The following is a 24830-nucleotide window of genomic DNA, read 5'->3' as shown; positions in this document are numbered from 1 at the left end:
TTCAGGCAATTCTCCTGCCTCAGCCTCCTGAGTAGCTGGGATTACAGGCACACGCCACCATGCCCAGCTAATTTTTTGTATTTTTAGTAGAGACAGGGTTTCACCATGTTGACCAGGATGGTCTCGATCTCTCGACCTCGTGATCCACCCGCCTCGGCCTCCCAAAGTGCTGGGATTACAGGCTTGAGCCACCGCGCCCGGCATGCAGTTTATTTTTAAATGACATGATTTTTACAACTTTATAGAAGTCTTTTTAAAAAAAAATTATTTGGGGTCTGTTGGGGGAAAATGGGGGAGGGACAGTGGGGGGTGGGGAGGTGGGGAGAGATAGCATGGGGAGAAATGCCAGATATAGGTGAAGGGGGGAAAGGCAGCAAATCACACTGCCATATGTGTACCTATGCAACTAACTTGCATGTTCTTCACATGTACCCCAAAACCTAAAATGCAATAAAAAATCAGTTCTTTCTTTACGCCAATTATTGTCTATCAGAAAAAGAAACCAAGAAAACAATCCCATTTAGAATAGAATCCAAAAGAATAAAATACTTAAAAATAAATGGAGCAGAGGAAGGGAAAGATACATATGTCAAAAAGTGTCAACATTGCTGAAGAAACTGAAGATGTAAATAAATGTCATGATATCCCATGTTCATGGACTGGAAGAATATTGTTAAAATGTCCATATCACCTAAAGCAATCTACAGATTCCATACAATTCCTATCAAAATACTAATCTTTTAATTTATTTTTTCTCTTTTCTCTCTCTCTTTTTTTTTTTTCCTTAAGAGAAGGGGTCTCACCCTATTGCCCGGGCCGGAGAGCAGCGGCAGAATCACAGCTCATTGTAACCTCGAAGTCCCGGGCTCAAGCAATCCTCCTGGTTCAGCCTCTCAAAGTACTGGGATTACAGGTGGTAGCTACCATGCTTGGACAGAAGATACAATTCTATGATTTGCTTAGGACCACTAAAGACCCCAAAGAGCCAAAAACATTTTTAGAAAGAAAAATAAAGTTGGTATCACATTTCCTTATTTCAAATTATATTACGAAACTATAGTAATCAAAATATTACAGTACTAGCATAAAAACAAACACACAGACCAAAGGAACAGAATAGAGAACCCAGAAATTAATCCAAGCATATATAAGAATTCTCAACAAGGCCAACGAAAAGACGCAAGGGGGGAAAGTTACTCTCTTCAATAAATGGTATTGGGAAAACGGCACATTCACATGCAAAATGAAACTGAACTATTACGTATACCAGACACACAAAAATCAACTCGAAGCAAAAATTAACAAGTGGGGCTACATCAAACTAGAAAGCTTCTGCAAGCAAACAAAACATTAACAAAATGAAAAGGCAGCCTATGGATTGGGAGAAAGTATTTGCAGACCAAATATCTGATAGAGGTTAGTCAAAAAATACAAGGAACCCACACCACTCACCACAAAAAAAACCTTGATTTAAAAAATGGGCAAGGGGTCAGGCACAGTGCCTCACACCTGCAATCCCAGTACTTTGGGAGGCTGAGGAGGATTGCTTGAGGTCAGGAGTTCAAGACTAGCCTGAACAACATAGTGAGACCGTCTCTTAAAAAAGAAAAAAACAGCAGCAGACTTGAACAGACATAGCTTGAAAGACATACAGGTATATGAAAAGGTGTTCAGCAGCACTAATCAGAGAAATGCAAATCAAAACCACAATGAAATCCTACCTCACACCTGTCGGAATGGCACTATCAAAGAGACAAAGAATAACCAGTGTTGACAAAGACGTGGAGGGAAGTGAATTCTTGCACACTACTGGTGGGAAACAGTATGGAAATTTCTCCAAACACTAAAAGCAGGACTATCATGTGACCCAGAATTCCCCTTCTGGGCATATATGCAGAGGAAATGAAGTCACCACCGCATGAAAATGCCTGCGCTTCCATCTTCACTGCAGCGTTATTCACAATGGTCAAGAAATGAAGTAATCCACATGTCCATGAACACATGAATAAGGCAATCATGGTGCACATATGCACACAGAATATTATTCAGACTTTAAAAAGGGTTACTGCCTTTGCTACAACATGGGCAAACTTGGAGAAATAAACCAAATGCAGAAAGAAGAATACTACATAATCTCACTGATATGTGGAAACTTAAAAAAAAAAGGCAAATACACAGAAACAGAGCAGAAATGGTAGTGACCCGAAATGCAGTGGTAGAGGAAGAAATAAGCAAAGGGTATAAACGTGCGGTTAGATAGCATGGCCAAGAAACGTAAGGCACAGCATGAAGGTAACAGTTAATATTGTAGTATTCATGACTCAAAATTTGCCGAGTAGATTTTAGTTGCTTTTACTACATACACAAAAGATAATTGAGAAAGGATGATGGGTTTTCTTGACAGCTATCATATAACTACATGGATATCAAAACAGCACATCCATCCTTTAAAAAAAAAAATTTTTTTTTTGTCACCCAGGATGGAGTGCAGTGGCGTGATCTTGGCTCACTGCAAGGTTCAAGTGATTCTCCTGCCTCAGCCTCCTGAGTAACTGGGATTACAAGCATGCTCCACCAAACCTGGCTAAGTTTTGCATTTTTATTTTATTATTATTTTTTTAAAGATGGGGTTTCACTATGTTGGTCAGGCTAGTCTTGAACTCCCGACCTCAGGTGATCCACCCGCCTTGGCCTCCCAGAGTGCTAGGATTACAGGCGTGAGCCACTGTGCCCGGCCAAGTTTTGCATTTTTAGTAGAGACCAGGTTTCACCATGTTGGCCAGGCTGGTCTTGAACTCCTGACCTCAGGTGATCCGCCTTCACCTCCCAAAGCGCTGGGATTACATGCGTGAGTCATCGCACTCGGCTCAGCACATACATCTTAAACAAACATGATAAGAAACTTAAATGATCGTATTTATGTAAGATTCTGTTTGTTGTTTATAGACCACAAAGCTGAATGCCACCTTGAAAACAGAAAAAAGTATTTATTCATTTATCAGGATTTGGGGTTTGTCAAATGCCAGTATCTGGAAACATGAAAAGCTGGATGAACTGAGACTTTTTTCCAGTTTTCCATGGATATGTGTTCAGGTATCTCGTGTTGGTTCTGATCTAAAATACAAATGTGGAGAGCCTATTTTTCTTCCTGAACCATGAACACAGGATTCCAGGTGACATACCCTCATTAGCTAACCTTTCCCCTTTTCCTTTTTTCCAACGCATCCACATGCTTTCTTCCTCTTCCATTCTTAGTGTTCCTCTTCAGAAGAAAATTAAAAACAAAAACAGCTAGAACTCTTCCGTCACCAAGTTTCGCCACAGCCAGGGGCCCCAAGAAGCACTTGAAGCTGTAGCGTGGAAGCATTGGACGCGCGACAAACTCCTGCCCCTCGTCCATGGACAGGTCTCCACAAGCTGAGGGAACAGACTCAAGCACACGTTGACTGGAGACAAGGTAAAGAAGATGTGGATGCAACAGTTCATCAGAACTGATGCCAGGTTCGAGCGGACAGCACAAACGCTTCTGGACTTATGGATTGTCATCAGCATCGAGCAGACAGGTGAGCATTTCTGCCTGGTCTATGACACCAAGAGCCGTTTAGCCACTCACCGCCGCCACGGAGGAAGAGGCAGTGAGGATTACTGTGGGGATGGAGGAATTCCACACCCGGCGACTCATGATGCGGGGACCATCTGCACCCAGACCCTTGCATCAGGGCAAACGGTACTGTGCAGACTGATTCAGGGACGGGCAAGAGAATCAACTTTATCCAATTCAACACGGGCACCGTGTGTGGTGACTGCTGGTATGATCACCAACAGGGAGACAGCCTGGTTCCTTCAGTGTGGTGCATGTGAAGGGGCCAGTGACAACAGCTTTGCCACGAGCCTTTCCAACATTTCTGTCACTGGCAATGGTAATACACCTTGGATTTCCCAGCCCTGGGCAAAGGCCATCCAGCTGACTACTGCTGAAGGAAGAGGCTGACCACCAAACAGCAGCGGCTAAACTGCAGGAGCAGTATCTTTCTTCTTCACACAAATCAACACTGAATTCTTGTTTTAAAAAAATAAACAGCTAGGGAGCGAGCCGAGTAGCATCCTGTTCCTCAGTCAGGATATCCTAAGTGAGGCCTGGGACCCAGACAGAAGCATTTTCTGATTGCTGTTCCTTGCACATTTAAGCTTTAGAGTCGTTAACACTGAGTTTTGGACCCTTCAGCTCTAGAAAGGAGCTGAACAGAAACAGGGGTGGGGAGACTGGCTCCCGCTGTGTAGTGCCTGGTCTGCCTTTCAGAAACGTTCACAGTTCAGGAAGAAAGATCTCCAGCCCTCTTGGTGCTCAGCATCTCAGCTCTCGGGCTTGTGTCTTCCGTTGACACAATGTTGACACTTTTGGACATATTTATCTTTCACTTCTTCTGTTCCATTGGATTCTATTCTAAATGGGATTGTTTTCTTGGTTTCTTTTTCTGATTGGCAATACGTGGTGTAAAGGAGAACTGATAAACTGAACACCTTAAGGCAGAGTTCATCACTTTCTTGGTGCCACTAACAGAGGCAACAGTAAGCACTTAGTAAGTTAGGGAATGAATAAATGTGTAAAAATGGAGCTTAATATGCCTTAAAAATTACCTTTAATAAAATTATCAAAGTTAAATTCAAATACAGCTCAAAATGGCCAATAAGAAGTGTTACTCATTTTTGTATAAAATATGATTACTCTGAAATAAAGATGAACAACTTTAACAGATTAACATATTCTCATTAAAAGAAAAAAACGTGTTTGTGTGTGCATATACATATAACACAGGCATACATCTCTTCCTGCTTTCCAAAAGTAATCACCACTGACTTCCTCTGGTCTTGAGGGCTTCTGCCTACCCTGCCTTCTGCCTGTTCTTCAGAGGTTTCTGTCCTAATTCATTAGGTAGAAATCCGAATTCATGAAGTAGAAATCCAAAGAAGAGCAAATCACACACAATCTACCAAAACCGAGAATATGCTCTATCATCTTGATCAAATACCAAATTTCCATCCTAAGTTCTATACTCAGGTGTTTGATTTGGAGGGAATTCCAGAATTACAAATGGATTATGTACCCAGTGTTCCCATTAGTGACTCAGTACCCACATTTCTATAAAAATGATACTAGACATTCTATACCAAATTAAGAAATAATCTCAGCCAGGTGTGGTGGCTCCCACCTGTAATCCCAGCCTTTTGGGAAGCCAAGGTGGGCAGATCGTGAGGTCAGATGTTCAAGACCATTCTGAGTAACATGGAAAAACCCTGTCTCTACTAAAAAATATAACAAATTAGCTGGGTGGGGTGGCAGGTGCCTTTCTTCCAGCTACTCAGGAAGCAGAGGCAGGAGAATTGCTTGAACCCAGGAGACGGAGGTTGCAGTGAGCCAAGATCATGCCACTGCACTCCAGCCTGGGCAACAGAGCGAGACTCTGTCTCAAAAAAATAAGAAAAAAATAATTTCCATCGTCCACAGTCCAATCAGTTCATATTGATGTTAAAATGTTGTTTTAAAGACAGTATTTGTTTCAGATTTTGGCATTTTAAAGATTGAGTTGAATCTTGATACATTTACTTAGTGGAGTATTGTTATTTCCTGAAAGTCATTAAATTAATGGTACTCTTAGTATGACCTCCAGTGCATCTTAAATCTTAAAAATCAAAGAAATATGGTTATTTTAATTATACCCGATTGTCACATTAATTCTGGGGGAAAGATCCATTTCAAGTTTGATGGCTGCATATTTTTGGTCATTATGAGAGGATTCCAATCAGGGATTTACTTAATAATGATAAAGTTACTAAGTAATCCCCATCTTGGACTTTATTTTTATCAGCTGTCTTCAGTTTCTCCCCTTATCCATCGGCAACCACTTTCTCTGAATTGTCTTCCACAGGAACTAAATACACCATCTCCCGTCTCATCTATTCGTAACAGGAAATGTCCTCTTATCCTGTGGCTTCCCTCCCCCCTCCAGCTGCGGCCCTCTACCTGAAGGAGACTTGCACATTTTCTGTTGAACAAAAGTAGCATGAATTATGCAGCCTGTTTCCCCTTAATGGACATTTAAATTATGGGTTCATTACTATTAAAAATCCGAATCGGTTAACATCCTTAACAATCCCTTTGTACATTAGTGCAAATAACTCTCAGCATGTGACTATTTGAAGGTAGGTCCTTACAGAGGTTGTCAAGTTAACATGAGGTCATCAGCATGGGTGCTAATCCCATGACTGTTGTCCTTGCAAGAGGACGTTTGGGCACAGGCACAGAGGGAAGGGATGTGGGGTAAAGGGTGAATGCCATGTGAACATGACACAGTCACCAAAAGCCGAAAAGTGAGGCCCGGGCAGCCCTTCCCTCCCAGCCTCAGAAGGAACCAACCCTGCCAACACCCGGGTTTTGGACTCCAGCCTCCAGAACCAGACAACACATTTCTGCTAAGCCACCCATGGCAGCTCTAGAAAACTATTATACCTCACCTACACTAAACGTCAAGTCTGTTGAGTTTTGCTTTTTTCTATTTTGAGAAGGAGTCTTGCTCTGTTGCCCAGGCTGGAGTGCAGTTGCACAATTCAGGCTCACTGCAACCTCTGACTCCTGGGTTCAAGCCATTCTCCTGCCTCAGCCTCCCAAGTAGCTGGGACTACAGGTGACGCCACCCCACCCGCTAATTTTTTGTATTTTTAGTAGCTATGGGGTTTCGCCATATTGGTGAGGCTGGTCTCAGACTCCTGATCTTGTGACCCGCCCCACCTTGGCCTCCCAAAGTGTTAGGATTACAGGCGTGAACTGCTGTGACTGGCTGAAGTATATATTTAAAAGGCAAAAGCTAAGCAAATGGAAACTACATAATTAAAAATCAGAGTTATTTTCATATTTATAGGACATGAAAGTAAGTCTTATATCCAACAAGCCAATAGATAATATATTAAAGGTTACGCTTTTGGAGTCAATTGATCACTGACCTTCCGGTTGGAAGCACACTTTTGGAATACGCAATATTCTTAAAATGGTATCACAAAGTGCAGGAGCATCTTAGTGACACCAAGTTATAACTGCTTTTGGGGTTGCAATATTGATTTAAAAATTCCTTCCTGCTGGGCGTGGTGGCTGATGCCTGTAATCCCAGCACTTTGGGAGGCCGAGGCGGGTGGATCAAGAGGTCAAGAGATCGAGACCATCCTGGTCAACATGGTGAAACACCATCTCTATTAAAAATACAAAAAATTAGCTGGGCATGGTGGCGCGGCCTGTAGTCCCAGGTACTCAGGAGGCTGAGGCAGAATTGCCTGAACCCAGGAGGCGGAGGTTGTGGTGAGCCGAGATCGAGCCATTGCACTCCAGCCTGGGTAACAAGAGCGAAATTCCGTCTCAAAAAACAAAACAAAACAAATCCTTCCTAGGCTGGGCGAGGTGTCTCACAACTGTAATCCCAACACTTTGGGAGGCCGAGGCAGGTGGATCATAAGGTCAAGGGATCGAGACCATCCTGGCCAACATGGTGAAATTTCGTTTCTATGAAATACAAAAATTAGCTGGGCGTGGTGGCATGTGCTCAGCTACTTGGGAGGATGAGGCAGGAGAACCACTTGAACCCAGGAGTCAGAGGTTACAGTGAGCCGAGATCACACCACATCTCAAAAAAATAAAAAATTAAAAAACAAACAAAAAAAAAACCATGATCAATGAGGCACATTTGTCACTGATCCCTTCCGTTAACAAGGTTATCCTGTCGAAGGACTATTTTCCATCTTTTTCATTCATTCTTGCTCACATCTGCATGAGTGAGGATGTGGGCTTTCAGGTTACTTGACTGAGTAAACTTCTTGCTACAGCCTTCAAAGGGACACAGAAAGCGTTTCTCCCCGGTGTGGATGCGCACGTGTGTACGCAAATTGAAATCCAGGGAGAAGCGCTTTCCGCAGCCTGCGAACGTGCACTGGAACGGCCGCTCTCCAGTGTGAACCAGGAAATGCCTTTTCAGCTTTGAGCTCTCAGTGAACGCCTTCCCACACTCTGCACAGACGTGGTTTCGGGGCCCGTGAACGACGCGATGCTTTCTCAGGGCAGCCAGATCCCTCAGCTTTCTGGTGCATCCACTCTGAGGACAAGCAATGGGGCCCGGACGGCCACACTCCTTATTTACCGGGCACTGCGTGCTCGCAAGTTCTGCGAGCTGTTCAGGATCTGCTAGGTCCATGCCAGGCATTCCTCCAGGTGGAAGCTTCTTGCCGGTCGTGTACTCAGGATACTCAAGCAAATCCTCTCCAACAACCTTCTGAGGAAGCTCTTCCTTTACCCCTTTATTCGCATATTCTTCCAAAGAACAATCGAGAAGGGAGCTCGCTTCGAGAACCTTTTGAGCAAGCTCTTGTTCTGATTCTTTCTTTAGGTATTGCAAGGACATAAAAAGTGTGTCCTCTTCCAGGCTGGGTTGAGCGAACTCACCCCTTACGATGCACTCTATGTAACAGTCCAAGAAATCATCGTCTCCAGGAGCCCGAAGGCCAGGCTCGGGGCACACCCCGTCGTCACACACGGCCCACACCGCGCTGACGGACTCCGTTTCTGCCTGCAGGTCTTGGCTGGCCTGGCTCTGCCTCGGCTTGAGCCCATCGGCAGCTCTCCCATTCAGCCCTTTCTGGGCCCTTACCTGGGCCCTTGTCTTCACTTGCTGGCTCATATTTTTCTGCCTGGGGCCTCCTTGACGGTTTACACCAGGATCTATATCAATCACCTCCAGGTAGTAGTGATCTGGGTGAGCTGTCTTCAGCAAACACCTGCTTTACGATAATAACCTTCAGTTAAAATAGATTCCAGCATCAGAGCCACTGTCAAAAACTAACCCCGAACACGTTTTCCAGTAATCGAATGGCTACATTTCCATCTTCTCCGATAGACTAACCAAAAGACAGAGAATGAGCTCCTGAGTAAGACGTGTCATAAACAGATCTTACCTGGGTGTCCCCACACGTTACAGGAATTCTCTCCGTCTACTCTGCTCACCTGACACGTACTCGTGGAACTATGTGCTAGCTCTACTTTAGGCTACACAGTCTGTGATCCGTCAGTAAGCAGGCGTACAAACATCTACGCCTCCACGGAGCAGGCATACTCACGAGCACAGGAAACATATCAGCAATATGTGTCACGCATTACAAGGTGACTACGTGCAAGAGAGTAAGCTGGCACTTTCCTAGCAGGGGCTGGTAGGACGCAGAAGCCTGCCACATTAAATAGGGCACTCAGGCAAACCTTCACTGAGGCGGTTAGTGGCAGTTGGTTAAAAGCCTGAAGGTGGGTGAGGCAGCAAGTCTTGTTTTCTTATGTAATGCTGCCATGAAATTCAAATTAAATAATGCACGTGAAGTGCTTAGCACAGATCATGGCGCACAGCAAATGCTGACTGCTATGCGAGCTTGTCTTATTTTATTACCTTTTTATTCATTCTATAATATATGTTGGATCCTGCTATGTGCCAGGTTCTTTCTAGATCGGGGTGGTAATCGTTTTCTGTAAAGGGCCAGATTTTAGCTTTCTGGGTCGTGTGGTGTCTGGTGGAATTATTCAGCGTCGCCACTGTAGCGCAGAAGGCGTCAGGTGACATGAGGAAGGAGGCTGGCTGTGCTCTAATAAAACAGGGAGACAGGCCCACGGGTCGTTGTGTGTCCACCGATTGTTCTGAAGGTGGGATCCGCAGAATGAGACACATGAAATTCATGGTGCTCCCACCTTTTAGGAATCCACGCCAAAATAAAGGCTCAGGGTGGCTTGGCCCTGAAGACTTTCCCATCATTTCCTTAAAAATCTAACAGCAGGCTGGGCACGGTGGCACGCACCTGTGATCCCAGCACTTCGGGAGGCCGAGGCGGGCGGATCGAGGTCAGGAGATTGAGGCCATCCTGGCTAACATGGTGAAACCCCATCTCTACTAAAATACAAAAAGTTAGCTGGGCGTAGTGGCATGCGCCTGTAGTCCCAGCTACTCGGGAGGACTTCAGGGAATCACCTGAACCTGGGAGGTAGAGGTTGCGGTGAGCCGAGATCCTGGCACTACACTCCAGCCTGGCGACAGAGCTGGACTCAGTCTCAAAAAAAGAAAAATCTAACAGCAACATTATAAAAGTTATAGCATGAATATGTTACTGCTTCTATTATAAAAGTTTCTTGCTTAATGTTATAATTGTGTGCCTGATAAAAGACCTCCCTATTTATTGTCCTGATGTCTTTCTGTAGGAAGAAAAATTATATGCTTTTAAAAAAGAGGAAGAAGTTGTGGGATGAAAATTAACAGCTTGAAAATACTTTTAAACAGCCACATTAAAAAAACAACACCTACACAGAAGCGTGCCATTTACTTTTGGTAAAAAAACAAATGTATATAATAAAAATGAAATGTGTTTCAACTGCAAGGGAAGGGCTTAAGTTTTCTTAAAATGTATTAAAAATATGTATTACATATATGTGAAATGCTACCAATGTTATTATTTTTTGTGTCCTTAGTTTTATTTATTTATTTTTTTTGAGATGGTGTTTCGCTCTTGTCGCCCAGGCTGGAGTACAGTGCTGCAATCTCAGCTCACTGCAACCTCCAGCTCCCGGGTTCAGGTGATTCTGCCTCAGCCGCCTGAGTAGCTGGGATTACAGACAGCTGCCCACCACCACGCCCAGCTAATTTTTATATTTTTTAGTAGAGATGGGATTTCACCATGTTGGCCAGGCTGGTCTCGAACTCTTGACCTCAAGTATCTGCCCGCCTTGGCTTCCCAAAGTGCTGGGATTACAGGTATGAGCCATTGCACCCGGGCTGTGTCCTTTAAAAAGGTGAAATTAGGGCTGGGTATGGTAGCTAATGCCTGACAGCACTTTAAGAACACGAGGCTGGTGGATCACCTGAGGTCAGGAGTTTAAGACCAGCTGGCCAACATGTCGAAACTCTGTCTCTACTAAAAATACAATAAATTAACGGGTGACACACACCTGTAATCCCAGCTACTCTGGAGGCTGAGGCTGCAGTGAGCCAAGACTGCACCACTGCACCCAGCCTGGACAGTAAGAGTGAGACTCTGTCTGAAAAACAAACAAACAAAAAAATAGCAATACAAAATAAAATAAAGAGGTGAAATTAACTAGGGAGTTCAAAAAATATTTATGGAGCACAATCCTAGCACCTCTGGAGAGTAATTACTAGGATTAAACAGAAAGCTACTGTCCCCAATTAGTCCACATAACACACAGCTTGTGCATGCCGAATCTGAAAAATCCAAGATCTGCAACGCTCAAAGTTTGAAAGCTTTCTGAGTGCCGTCATAACACTTAAAGAAGATGCTTATTGGAGCATTTTGGCTTTTGAATTTTTAGACTTTGGATGCTCATATGGGGTATTTTGCAAATATTCAAACAGTGAAAAAAATCTGACATCCATAATACTTCTGGTCCCAAGCATTTTGGATAAATAATACTAAGCCTGTAACTGCAATTTAATTGACTCCTGGCTTTCTCTCCAAGCTCACCTCTTGCCATCTCCAGCTCTTCCATTTCATTATTCAGCCATAATAAACTTTTTCCAATAAATCGTGGAATCGGTCCATTGCAAATGCTTTTTTTTTTCTCACTAAAACACTGCCCACCCCCCAACATGCAGAGGCTTCTCTCCCATTCATACTTCAGAGGCCCAATACCACCTCCTCAGGCAGGCTTCTCTGAATTCTCAGGCTCAGTTGAGTTCTAAAGCTAAATGTCCCCCTAGCTCCCTATCTGACACTGATCAGACCTCTGGTATCCTTTCCTTCAAGTCTGTCTTACCTGCTGGAATGCGAGCACTACAGGAGCTAAGTCTTCTTCTGTTTTGTACATACAGGTTCCAGCGCTCAGTACATTTGTCTAGTGGGATGAAATCACGAGTATGCGTTAGTCATCGTGCTGTTGATCTGATTTAACGGCCCTATACCATTACTTTACTAGGAATTTATTTGAGAGTTTAGGTAACTTAATGTGTAAGTTTCAAAATAGTTGGCTGTTAACAATGCAAGGTGTTATATAGAAAGGAATTCCTAAGGCCAGGCGTGGTGGCTCATGCCTGTAACCCCAGCATTTTGGGAGGCCGAGGCGGGTGGATCCCTTGGGCCCAGGGGTTGGAGACCAGCCTAGGCAAAATGGCAAAACCCTATCTCTACAGCCACACTTCGGCTCAGCGATGGTTAGGTCTGAATTCCCAAGGGAGGCCGTGGGAGGATGGGTGGAACCTGCAGGGCAAGGGCTGCAGTGAGTCGCCATCACATCACTGCACTCCAACCCGGGTCACAGAGTGAGAGCTTGTCTTAGAAAACAAAGAAAAGGGTGGGCCGGGCGCGTTGGCTCAAGCCTGTAATCCCAGCACTTTGGGAGGCCGAGGCGGGTGGATCACGAGGTCAAGAGATCGAGACCATCCTGGTCAACATGGTGAAACCCCGTCTCTACTAAAAATACAAAAAATTAGCTGGGCATGGTGGCACGTGCCTGTAATCCCAGATACTCAGGAGGCTGAGGCGGGAGAATTGCCTGAACCCAGGAGGTGGAGGTTGCGGTGAGCCGAGATCGCGCCATTGCACTCCAGCCTGGGTAACAAGAGCGAAACTCCGCCTCCAAAAAAAAAAAAAAAAAAAAAAGAAAAGGAAAAAAAAAATGTACCTCCTAAGAGAGGTACCTTCTTTATGAATTTCAAATATGGTCCTTACTTTTCTTTTTCTTTTTTTTTCTGAGACGGAGTTTCGCTCTTGTTGCTTAGGCTGGAGTGCAATGGCGCAATCCCAGCTCACCGCAACCTCCGCCTCCCGGTTCAAGCTATTCTCCTACCCCAGCCTCCCTAGTAGCTGGGATTACAGGCATGAGCCACCACGCCCAGCTAATTTTGTATCTTTAATAGAGCTGGGGTTTCCCCATGTTGGCCAGGCTGGTCTTGAACTCCCAACCTCAGGTGATCTGCTTGCCACGGCCTCCCAAAGTGCTGGGATTACAGGCGTGAGCCACCGCTTGGGGTGGTCCTTACCTTTCTAAGCTAAATTCTTATCTTTCAGGTCTCCGAGCATTATGCTATTTCTCATAGCAATATACAAGTTTGGAAGGATGACATATAAAATTAACATGGTAATTTACTATAAGAAAACTGTTTATCTGGTGAGCAAATTTCTGTTAGCAGAAACAACTAGTCACGCATCACTCAAGACAGTAATTATGTTCTGAGAAATAAATCTTTAGGTTCTGTGTCATCAGCGCCTACGCAGACCTAAATGGCACAGCCGGCAGCACACCCGGTGACATGGTAGGGCCTGTCGCTTTTAGGCTGTAAGTGTGCACAGCATGTTACAGCACTGAGTATGGCAGGCAACAGTGACACAACAGTATTTGTGCATATGAACATATGTAAACACGAAAACTCCTGTACAAAAGACGAAAAACGGTGCACCTGTGTAGAGCACATCCATGAACGGAGCTCACAGGACTGGCAGTGGCTCTAGGCGAGTGAGTGCTGAGTGAACCTGAAGGCCTGGGGACACCACTGTATGCGCTGTAGGCTTTGTAAGCACTGCACACACAGGCACATTTTAAAACTTATTTAAAAATTTGTCTTTCTGGAATAATAAATTAGCTTTACTTACTATAACATTTTAACTTTTTATTTTTTATTTTTATCTTTGAGACTTTCCTCTGGTTGCCCAGGCCGCGCGCAACGGGATGATCTCAGCTCACAGCAACCTCAGCCTCCCGAGCAGCTGGAACTACAGTCATGCGCCACCATGCCCGGCTAATTTTGTATTTTTAGTAGAGACGGGGTTTCTCTATGTTGCCTAGGCTGATCTCGAACTCCAACCTTAGGCGATCCGCCTGCCTCAGCTCTCCAAAGTGTTGGGATTACAGGCGTGGGCCATGACCCCCGGCCTGTCTTTAACTTTATACACCTTTAAAGTTTGTAGCTGGGCGTGGTGGCTCATGCCTGTAAGGCTAGCACTTTGGGAGGCTGCGGTGGGTGGATCACTTGAGGTCGGGAGTTAGAGACCATCCTGGCCAACATGGTAAAACCATCTTAAAAAAAAAAAAAAAAAGTTTGTAAACATCCTCTTTTGTAGTAACACTTAGCTTAAAACATTTTTTCAAACGTACAAAAATATTTTTTCTTTATATTATCATTCTATAAGATTTTGTCTATGTTTAATTTTTTTTTTTTAGCTTTTAAAAACTTTTACCTTAAAAACTTTAGATACAAACACACAGATGAGCCTACGCCTACATAAATTCACGATCAAGATATGATCCCAGCACTTTGGGAGGCTGAGGCGGGTAGATCATCTGAGGTCAAGAGTTTGAGACCAGTGTGTCCAACATGGTGAAACCCCGTCTCTACTAAAAATACAAAAATTAGCGGGGCATAGTGGCGCATGCCTGTAATTCCAGCTACTTAGGAGGCTGAGGCAGGAGAATCGCTTCAACACTGGAGGGGGAGGTTGCAGCGAGTTGAGATCAGGCTACTGCACGCCAGCCTGTGTGACAGAGTGGGGCCCTGTCTCAAAAAAAAAAGTCACTGGGCCACAGGAATTTTTCAGCTCTTTTATAATCTCATGGGACCGGCATAGTGCATGTGGTTGCTCACCCACTGAAACGTCCTTAGATGGAACCTGACTGCACGTGGAAAACGCGGGTAAACAGCGGGTGTGGACGAAATCTTATATGGAATGAACACTTAGCGGCACTGGCTTAACTGGGGCACAGGTACTTTCGGGGCGCATCATTGACTTTTTCAGTCACCCGACATTTAGCAGCACGTACTGTTCCAGACGAACTTAGGGGAAAAGGCACAAAGTTCCTCGTTAGCGCAGAGCTTGCTGCGGGCCTGACAGTAAAAGGTAAAAAAAACCAAAACATTTCAGACTGAGAAAAATGCTAAGAAAAAAAGAGTATGAAAGCGGAAGTAGCGGGGACGCCACTTGAGCATGAATGTCTGGAAGCGGCCCCCAAGGAGGGGGACATCGGAGCCACATGTGGGCAGCAGGAAAAGTGCCTGGCGCGGGAAGAGACCAGCGAAAGCCGCTGGTTCGAGGCTGCGGGAAGCAGGCCGCGCTCCAGGTTCCCAGCGGCGCGGCGAGCGGGAAGGTGGGGGCTGGGACCAGGCCCGGGGCGGGGCTGGCTGTGCCCCGCGGGACCATTTGCATTTCATTCCAAGACCCAGGGAAGCCATTACAGGCTTTCCAACCCGCAAACAGCACGGTTTCTCAGGTTAAAAGATGGGCCGGGCCGCTGCCTGGAGAATGAATGGATTTGGGAAGAACAGAAAAACCCCATTAGATGTAGGAATCCCGGGAAGGGCTGCGAGTGGTTTGGAGCAGGTGGCGGCAGAGGAGAGGAAACGCAGGGAGGGCAGGAAAGCGGGAGAAAGAACCCCCTCCACCTCCACCTCCGGAAGGGCGGGAGGGAAACGGGAATCAAAAATGAGTTTCGGGCCGGGCGCGGTGGCTCCCGCCTGAAACCCCAGCACTTTGGGAGGTCGAGGCGGGCGGATCACCTGAGGTCAGGAGTTCGAGACCACCCAGACCAACATAGGGAAACTCCGTCTCTACTAAAAATACAGCAAATAGCCGGACGCGGTGGGGCACACCTGTAATCTCAGCTATTCGGAGGCTGATGAAGGAGAATCGCTTGAACCTGGGAGGCGGAGGTTGCAGTGAGCCGAGATGGCGCCACTGCAGCCCAGCCTGGGAGACAGAGGAGACTCCGTCTTAAAAACAAAGCAACAAAAAAACGAGTCTCCTAGGTTTTTTGCTAGAGTAATTTGGGTGGAGGGTATTGCCATTTACAGAGACAAGTGGAGAGGAAAGGACGGGAAGAGACTGGTGTTTTGATCGCAATGCAAGCATGTTGATATAAAAGAGACCTACGCATATACTGTAAATAAATATATTTAGCCAGGCGCAGTGGTTCGCGCCTGTAATCCCAGCACTTTGGGAGGCCGAGGCGGCTGGATCACGAGGTCAGGAGTTCAAGAGCAGCCTGGCCAAGATGGTGCAACTCCGTCTCTACTAAAAGTACCAAAAAAAAAAAAAAAAAAAAAAAAAAAAATTAGGCAGGCTTGGTGGCAGGTGCCTGTAGTCCCAGCTACTCCGGAGGCTGAGGCAGAGAATCGCTTGAACCCGGAGGCGAGGGTTGCAGTGAGCCGAGATCCCGCCACTGCACTCCAGCCTGGGTGACAAGAGCGAGACTCCATCTTAAAAAAACATATATATTTTAAAATGTATATATGTATTTTAAAAATGCAACTAGATTTCCTAAGTTGCACTTTTAATCTTGTTTGAAAACTTAATGCAAGTACACAAAATAAAAAGCGCAGCTCCGGAAATCTCCACCAGACCATCGCTTTCTGGAGTTATTAATTCCCCGTCCGCCTGTTTCCAAAGTTTGAGGCCACAGATCCACGACAGCCACGGGCCGCCGCGAGGCCACGCCTGGAAGTCCTCGGGGAGGCCGGCCCGCCCGGTCCCGGAGTGCGAACGGCGCCCCCCGCCCCGTGACCTTCCAGCCCCGCGGACCCGCGCGGCCTCGGCGGCGACCGACACACCCGGTTCTCCCCACCCGGGAACGTCCGTGGGAAAGACTCACCGTGAGACCGCCGAGCGCACTTCCCGCGCCGCCACGTCTCCGCAGACCGAGACAAAGGAGACCGCGCTGGGAACTTGCGCGCCCCGCGCCCCTCCCGGGACCCACCTCCGCCTGACGCGAGCTAATCCGGCCGCACCTACGCGGCCCCGCCGGGGTGGGGAGGGCGTGGCCCGCGGAGGGCGTGGCCCTCCCCGCCCTGGGAGCCGCCCGGGAGCCCCCGGGCCCGCGCGCTCCTTGTGCTCCCGGCACCCGAGCAGCGCGCCACCTTCACCCCGGGGCCCCGGCACCCCCCTCGGCCCGGCCCCCGATCCCCTGCCCCCGCGTTCTCCCCTCGGCCCGAGCCCCGAGCCCCCGCCCCCGCGTTCTCCCCTCGGCTTGGGCCCCCGATCCTCCGCCCCCGCGTTCGCCCCTCGGCTCCCGGCCCCCCACCCCCGCGTTCTCCCCTAGGCCCGACCCCCCGCCCCCGCGTTCTCCCCTCGGCCAGGGCCCCCTGCCCCCCGCGTTCTCTCCTCGGCCGGCCGCGGGGCGCTGCGCATTAGCCACGTGGAGCCTCCTGCGCCGGGACGCCCGGCGTTAGCACGTGGTGAGTTCTCACACACGTCCGTGGAACAGAATCACGTTTACGCTTTTAGGCCGGACGCGGCTGCTCAGGCCTGTGATCCCAGCACTTTGGGAGGCCGAGGTGGGCGGATAACATGGGTCAGGAGTTCGAGACCAGCCTGGCCAACGTGGTGAAACCCCGTCTCTTCTAAAAATACAACAATTAGCCGGGGGTGGGGGTGCGAGCCTGTAATCCCAGCTATTCGGGAGGCTGAGAGGGGAGAATCGCTTGAACCCGGGAGGCCGAGGCTGCGGTGAGCCGAGATCGGGCCACTGCACTCCAGCCTGAGTGACAGAGCCAGACTCCGTCTCAAAAAAACAACAAAACAAAACAACAACAAAAACCTCCTAAGCGTTGACTTGAAGCTTTTCTGCATATGTACCGGGGAGCAGTTCTCCATTTTTTTTTTAAGTCTGTTTCTGAATAAGCTTCAATTCTGAGGTTTGGCAATAAGACAGAATTTTCAATGAAGGAAATATTTATTATTCCCTGATCCCCTCCAGTAGGCGTAGTGGGGCCCCTCCGTTTGAAATCAGATTTTAGTAAAGCTTCCTTGGTCCGTTACCTTAGAAGGCGAACTTACCAGTCAAAGACAACTTCGGTCCTGTCTCAGTGTTGTCTTGCTGTGGTCTCTGAAACAACAGGGGCACATTCTCAGATCAGGTTTCCACCAGCCATTTTTTTTTCCCGTGGAGATAAAAATGTTAACATTTGGGTTTTCAATAAGAAATACTTCAATAACTGAGAAATCTTGAACAGAGCCTCCTCTCTAAGCCCTTAATAAGTTGCAATGTCATCGAAAGCCCCCTTTCCTCACTACATGAAACACACAGTCGAAGCAGAGGACCCTTTCTTTGGGTTAAGGAAACCACCCTTGATCACTCCCTTAACCACACAGCGCATACTTTAACCTAGATCCCCTCCCCTACCACGGATTCCATCTGGTCACTGGGGTGTGGCTCTGTTTGGGAATCAGACAGCAGGTTTAGAAACCTAATTCTACATTTCACGCCGCACCTCTTAATGTATTATTTTTGCTCCCATTATCCTTCAGCTTTCCTTTCCAGGGCCCTGAAGAAGTAAACCAGAATGAATGAACTCATCTGTTGTGACATGAACTCAGCTCAAAGGAAATTTAGTTTCTCCTAAATGAGCTAGAGAACCAATTAAACTGTGAAACAAAAGTGGGTTGTCTTTTGAAATTGACCACAAAGAGGGTGGTGCATAGAAACAACTTGGATTGCTGGAATTTTAGTCATGGTGATTCTTCTGCCAAAAGCATCATGGCCATTTAAAAAAAAATTGTATTTTGACAATTTTATCTGTTTTACAAATCAGTATTTTCTTTAAAACCCTTAAAATGCAAAAACTATAAATATGCGTTAATTCACTCTACACAGATTTGTGCTTCTGCCCTAGATGGGCGGGCGGAGGTTCTGGGCCCCGGTGGGTAAGTATACTGGCCTCCTGGGGTTGGAATGCAGAATGGCCGGGTCAGAACAGCAGGGTAAGAACTAGATTGAGGTGAGTAACTCACTGGTCTGCAGCAAATTTAAGGGATGCCAAAAACAAAAAAAACAAAAAACAAACAAACAAAAAACAAAAAACAAAAACCCCAGTAATCAGTATTAGTAATATTTTAACATGGCATGTAAATGAATCGAAATTAATGCAAAAATTTGTGGTGAACAAAATATTCACATGTTGAATAAAGACAGAGTTGGAGGATACCAGCCAAATAACCATGCTTGTAAAAGTCACAAAGCTGCTATTATTAGCACAATGAAGGACAGGTGTGTGCTCTGAGAGCCCACGTAGGAGAGCTGGAATTTAGGGAAGGTTTCCCTGATCTGCAGGAATCATCGTGGAGGGCAGAGCCTCCCTGACGGGAGAGAGGATAATTAGGAAGGACCTGAGGGGTGAGGGGGGAGTGTGGAGAGGCCCTGCAGGCCCAGGCTCTGTGACCCGGTAGGTCTGGGAAGAACTTAGATCTTCAGTCCAGGAGTCCTGGGAATGGAATATTGTAAAAAAAACATGCCTTATCTATAAATGCTTGTTAACCTTAAACTTGTAAAACATTTCATTATTAGAGCTTCAGTTTATCTCTGTTTGATTTAGCTAATATTAATTGAATACATGCACAGTCTCATTTAATCTTGAAGTCAAATTTACCAAGTGGTTATTTTTAGTATTATTATAATGTCATTTGCATTTTAAAATAACCCTGAGGCACAAAGAAACTTTACAGACGGGTAAGTGTCTAAGCTCGGATTAGAACCCAAGTGTTGGCTGGGGTTGGTGGTCACACCTGTAATCTGAGCTTTGGGAGGCCCAGGTGGGAGGATTGCCTGACCTCAGGAGCTGGAGCCCAGCCTGGGCAACGTGGGAAAACCCTGTCTCTACTAAAATAAATAAAATAAAGTAAATAATTTAAAAAGCTGAACAGGTGTCGGGCGCTGTAGTCCCAGCTACTCAGGAAAGTGAGGCAGGAGAATTGCTTGAACCCAAGAGGCAGAGGTTACAGTGAGCCAAGGTCACCCCACTGCACTCCAGTCTCGGTGAGAGCATCTCAAATTTAAAAAAAAAAGAAAAACGAAAAAAAGGTAAGTTCTGTTACATATAGACAGCCATTTGCTCTTTGTTATTAGAAAATCTAAAGTGGTAGTTATAGTTATTAAGAAATGGTAAAAAACAAACAAACAAAAAGTTAAAAGACAGTGTCTTTACCCCAATGTTGATTTGCTGAAAATCTCATCATTTCTGACTTCCTTTTAGTATCATCAATTTGTTTAACTGCTCTGAGCCTTCCCCCATCCCAATGCATGCCCAATTCTATTATGAGATTTTTTTGGTGTAAATTGATTTAAATTACTGTAATATATTTTAGCATACTGCTTTACATACTGCTGATTAATCTGATGGAATGTATTGATAATTAGCATAGAGTGCAGCGTATGTGTAAGTGTGAATGAACTTTATGCCTTATAGGTGGCTGAAGCATTTTAACTGCCTCGGCAATCTACACTTGAGAGGTGGATTCAGCAAGACTTCCATTATTGATGTCTAAATCTAAGCCACAGGGATTGTGAATTAGCACAAGGAATAGATCATTGGTGAAATTAGCAATCTTCTAGGCGTGTGGTGGGAAAGAAAGGTTTTACAGGCTCTTGAATAAATGAGGTATAAGAATCTTGCTTAGGACCCACAGCCAAGTGTAACCCCTTGGTGTCAGGTTCCGTTCGATCCTGTGATCCCCCCTTCACTGAACGACTATTGAACCTTGGGAAGTTTTCTGATCCTATCAACAAAACATCATTGCACCTGCCTTGGAGCGACTCTTTTGTGTGATATGCTTGTCCGGGCATCTGAGAGTGGTCAGCATGGCTGCTTTGCTGCCCACTTGCTATTAGATTCTTGTTGGCTCAACAAAGCATGTCCGAGACTTGCTTTCCTTATAAGACCACTTGGAAACAAAGGAGTAAAGGTCAAGATTCGTAGAAACAACTGGAATCTGAGGATATTCACCATCGGATGCTATTGTCCAGTGAACAAATACTTTTCATGCCAGTATTGAACGTTTAAGTTTAAATACGAGAGGATGTACTCATCTAGCTCGGTGCGTTTCCAGGTGCGTCTGAAAAGCATGTGTGTTTAGATGTGGAGTGGAGCCTCCTACACAGACACCTTAGGTCAGGTTGGTCAAGTCACTGCTATTCAAACACCTACATTCTTCCTGATTTTCTGTCTGCTCTATCAATTACTGAGATGAGTGTTGAAGCCTCCAACAATAACTGCATTTGCTTACCTCTTCTTTCATTTTTATCAATTTTTGCTTTATTTATTTGGAAGCTCTATAGTTAGTTGATGTATATTTAGGGTTGCTACCTTCTCTTGATGAATTGACCCTTTTATTGTCATGTAATGTCCTTTTTTATCCCTGGTGACGTTACTTATTCTGAAGTCTACTTTGATGCTAATATAGGCACTCCAGTTGGTTATGATTAATATTTACATGAAATATTCAGTTTTTCCTCTTATAAAAGTCCTATAAACCTTTCGATTCTCTGTGACAAATGAATATCTTTAATGGCAGAAAATGGGGGAGTGTTTGGGTGGAATTTCAATCCCAGATATTTTACTGTCACTAAATTGCACACCATCTATTTAATAAGTAATTCACGACTTCAGAACTATTGTCAGAACTGTCTCCGAATCCATTTCTGAGATGTACTTTGTAAATCTGAGTATGAACCTCTTCTTTTCTAAATATAATGGCTCTAAATATTAAAGTCCGTATAAAAAACAATATCTTTGAAATACATCCCTTTAAAATAAATTCATTTTAGTTTGAAAAACGAACCTAACTCCGGGTGGGGTGGCTCACGCCCGTAATCCCCGCACTTTGGGACATTGAGGTGGGCAGACCACTTGAGATCAGGAGTTTGAGACCAGCCCGGCCAACATGTGGAAGCCTTGTCTCTATTAAAAATACACGAGTTAGCCGGGTGTGGTGGTACGTGCCTGTAATCCCAGCTACTTGGGAGGCTGAAGTAGAAGAATTGCTTGAACCCGTGAGGCAGAGGCTGCAGTGAGCTGAGACGGCACCACTGAACTCCAACCTGGGCAACAGAGCAAGACTCCATCTCAAAACAAAATAAAACGAAAAGCATACCTAATACAAATGATATAGCCATGATATAGAAAGTATTCTTTTACACAAATGAAACCTAATATTGATCCTCTTTGCTAAAACTATTGAATGGCCTTTGATATTCTCTTGTATGTTCAATGATATGTCTCTGTCCAGTCTAATGAAATATTGTGTCTCAATTTGTTCAGGGATACTGGTACCATAAACTGTAGGTTTAAGCATGAAAACCTTGTCAATACAATTTATTATGTGGCTTTTTTGGTAGGCTACAGTGTTGCAAAAAATCATGACATTTTAAAGCGGTACTCATAAAGCATCCAGCATACAGCTGTCCTCCTTTCTAAGAAAGTAATTAAGGATAAAAAATTAACAATAATTACAGAAAAGTATTTATTTTTAGAAGACTTGGTATTCCCTTGTTAATTAAAACATTATTGCTTTCATTTTTTATGAAAGCAACATTTTCATTTGGATTTAAATGCTGACGTAAAACAAACATAATTATTGCCTTTTTCTTCTAAGTTCTTAGTGCTTCCTCTCATTCTCCCTTTGGAAATGGGGACTTACAAGTAAATAGCTCTTGGTTTATTTATTCTTCTCTAAGGAATTTGAATCACAGTGCTAGAAATTTTTAAATCTATTAGAAGGCCACAAAGGAGGCGAAAAACTGCAAACTACAAAAACAGGTTGATACGCTGTGACAACGGCGTTTACAATGAAATTCTTGTTTTCTTTTTCTTTTTCTTTTTTTGAGAGACAGGGTCTGACTCTGCTTAGAGTGCAGTGGTGCAATCATAGCGCACTATAGCCTCGACTGCCTGGTTCAAGGAATCCCCCCAAACCCAGCCTCCAGAACAGCTGGAACTTCAGGTGTGCACCACTGTGCCCAGCCAATTCTTCAGTTTTTCTAGAGACAGGGTCTTGCTATGTTACCCAGGCTGGTCTCAAAATCCTGGCCTCAAGTGATTCTCCCACCTCCGTCTCTCAAATTGCTGGGATTACAGGCATGAGCCACTGTGCCTGGTGTTAAAACGTAGTGGCTAGGCTTTTGGACAGAGAAAGATGAATACCCTTTCAATGTCTTCGTTTCAAGCAGAGAACCACTAAGAAACAAAACCAAACAAAAAAATCAATTGCTTTATGGGTTTGTCAAGAGTTTAGCTCTGCTAAGGGAGCCACAGTGAGAAAGTTCGCCGCCAGGTCGTAGAATGGCGAAGATAAGCTATTGGGGATTAGATGCAGGTAGTGGAGTAGAGACCATAAGGCTAACGAGGCGTTGAAGGCCAAGTCTCTTCTAAGGCAACAAAAGACAGGCAAGCCCACAGAGGGACAAGGACTGAGCTCCGCATGGAAGAGGTCATCTCAGGCCTTCCGAGATAGAACAAAACAATCAGAGTCTGCAGCTGGGACGGAAAAATATTATCTTAGCACAAACAATGAGCACAATTGTTCATGAATTTAGAGGAGGGATTGCCCCGTAAAAAGAAGATATTCTGAATCACAGCATTAACTGAGGAAAGAAACTAAAAATACCAAGCAATTAGACAGCCACAAACGAGATTTTACATTAAACTTGAATATCACCCACAAGACATTAAGCATGGAAGCATGTGTCAGGCTACTCTTGCTGGAAGGATGCTCCTGGTGTTACACAGGATGTGCCAGGGTACTGCATAAAAAGAGGCCCCTTAGCATTTCCAGTTTACGGCAGAAAGTGGCAAAGGCTTGTAGAATGGCTCATATACCACTGCAAGTTTCCAGTGATATTATTTCTATGGAAAGGTGCAGAGAAACCAGCATTTGTTTTGATGGGACAGAAAATCACAGTAATCTATGTCCAATGGCAGACACAATGTTTAAGAATTTGTTGGAGGCGACTGGGCATGGTGGCTCACGCCTGTAATCCCAGCACTTGGGAGGCCGAGGGTGGATCATGAGGCCAGGGGTTCAAGACCAGCCTGGCCAACATGGTGAAACCCCGTCTCTACTAAAAATACAAAAATTAGCCGGGCGCGGTGGCTCAAGCCTGTAATCCCAGCACTTTGGGAGGCCGAGGCGGGTGGATCACGAGGTCGAGAGATTGAGACCATCCTGGTCAACATGGTGAAACCCCGTCTCTACTAAAAGTGCAAAAAATTAGCTGGGCATGGTGGCACGTGCCTGTAATCCCAGCTACTCAGGAAGCTGAGGCAGGAGAATTGCCTGAGCCCAGGAGGCGGAGGTTGCGGTGAGATCGCGCCATTGCACTCCAGCCTGGGTAACAAGGGCGAAACTCCGTCTCAAAAAAAAAAAAAAAAAAATACAAAAATTAGTCAGGCGTGGCGGCAGGTGCCTGTAATCTCAGCTACACGGGAGGCTGAGGCAGGAGAATTGCTTGAACCTGGGAGGCGGAGGTTGCAGTGAGCTGAGATCACACCACTGCACTCCAGCCTGGGTCACAGGGCAAGACTCCATCTGAGGGGGAAAATAACAAAGAATATTCTAGAGGCAATATATCCATAGAAGCCGGTGATGAAACCTCTGTGCACAAAAACCATATTTTGAGCAGCCTACGGGGCCAAAATGACAGCTCTTAAACTGACCCCATGCATTGCTTCTGTGTGTTTTTTTTCTTTCTCTTTTTTAATTTAATTTAATTTTTTTATTTTATTTTTATTTTTTTAAATTTTTATTTATATATTTATTTTTTAATGAGACGGAGTTTCGCTCTTGTTACCCAGGCTGGAGTGCAATGGCGCAATCTCTGCTCACTGCAACCTCCGCCTCCTGGGCTCAGGCAATTCTCCTGCCTCAACCTCCTAAGTAGCTGGGATTACAGGCATGCGCCACCACGCCCAGCTAGTTTTTTGTATTTTTAGTAGAGACAGGGTTTCACCATGTTGACCAGGATGGTCTCGATCTATCGACCTTGTGATCCA

General features: G+C 45.3%; 1 protein-coding gene and 1 long non-coding RNA gene across 3 annotated transcripts; one reads left to right on the top strand and one right to left on the bottom strand.

The window, feature by feature from the left end:
• Positions 1-218: 218 nt before the first annotated feature.
• On the bottom strand, positions 219-16764 carry ZFP42 (ZFP42 zinc finger protein). Of its 2 annotated transcripts, none has more exons than XM_039468478.2 (3): positions 16661-16764; positions 11840-11917; positions 219-8817 (listed from the first exon to the last, which is right to left on the bottom strand). In XM_039468478.2, exon 3 carries the CDS (start codon positions 8715-8717, stop codon positions 7791-7793), a length of 927 nt encoding a protein of 308 aa, XP_039324412.1. In that variant the 5' UTR covers positions 8718-8817; positions 11840-11917; positions 16661-16764; the 3' UTR covers positions 219-7790. The 2 variants fall into 2 exon arrangements, with proteins under 2 accessions (XP_039324412.1, XP_039324413.1); XM_039468479.2 differs by having other exon boundaries at positions 219-8814.
• Positions 16765-17126: 362 nt separating this feature from the next.
• LOC141583926 (uncharacterized) lies at positions 17127-18931 on the top strand. Its single transcript, XR_012516761.1, has 2 exons — positions 17127-17243; positions 18662-18931. It is a non-coding gene; the product is annotated as an uncharacterized LOC141583926 (long non-coding RNA).
• Positions 18932-24830: the final 5899 nt, after the last annotated feature.

This window comes from Saimiri boliviensis, chromosome 3 (genome assembly GCF_048565385.1).
Source record: "Saimiri boliviensis isolate mSaiBol1 chromosome 3, mSaiBol1.pri, whole genome shotgun sequence".
In the NCBI taxonomy this organism is placed as follows: Eukaryota; Metazoa; Chordata; class Mammalia; order Primates; family Cebidae; genus Saimiri; species Saimiri boliviensis.
Note: the sequence above shows the minus strand (reverse complement) of the source record. Positions and strands in the feature narration are given on the sequence as shown.

What these genes read in the sequence shown, in the direction of transcription:
- ZFP42 (XM_039468478.2), bottom strand. Translation starts at nt 8,717, where the DNA reads ATGAGCCAGCAAGTGAAGACAAGGGCCCAGGTAAGGGCCCAGAAAGGG.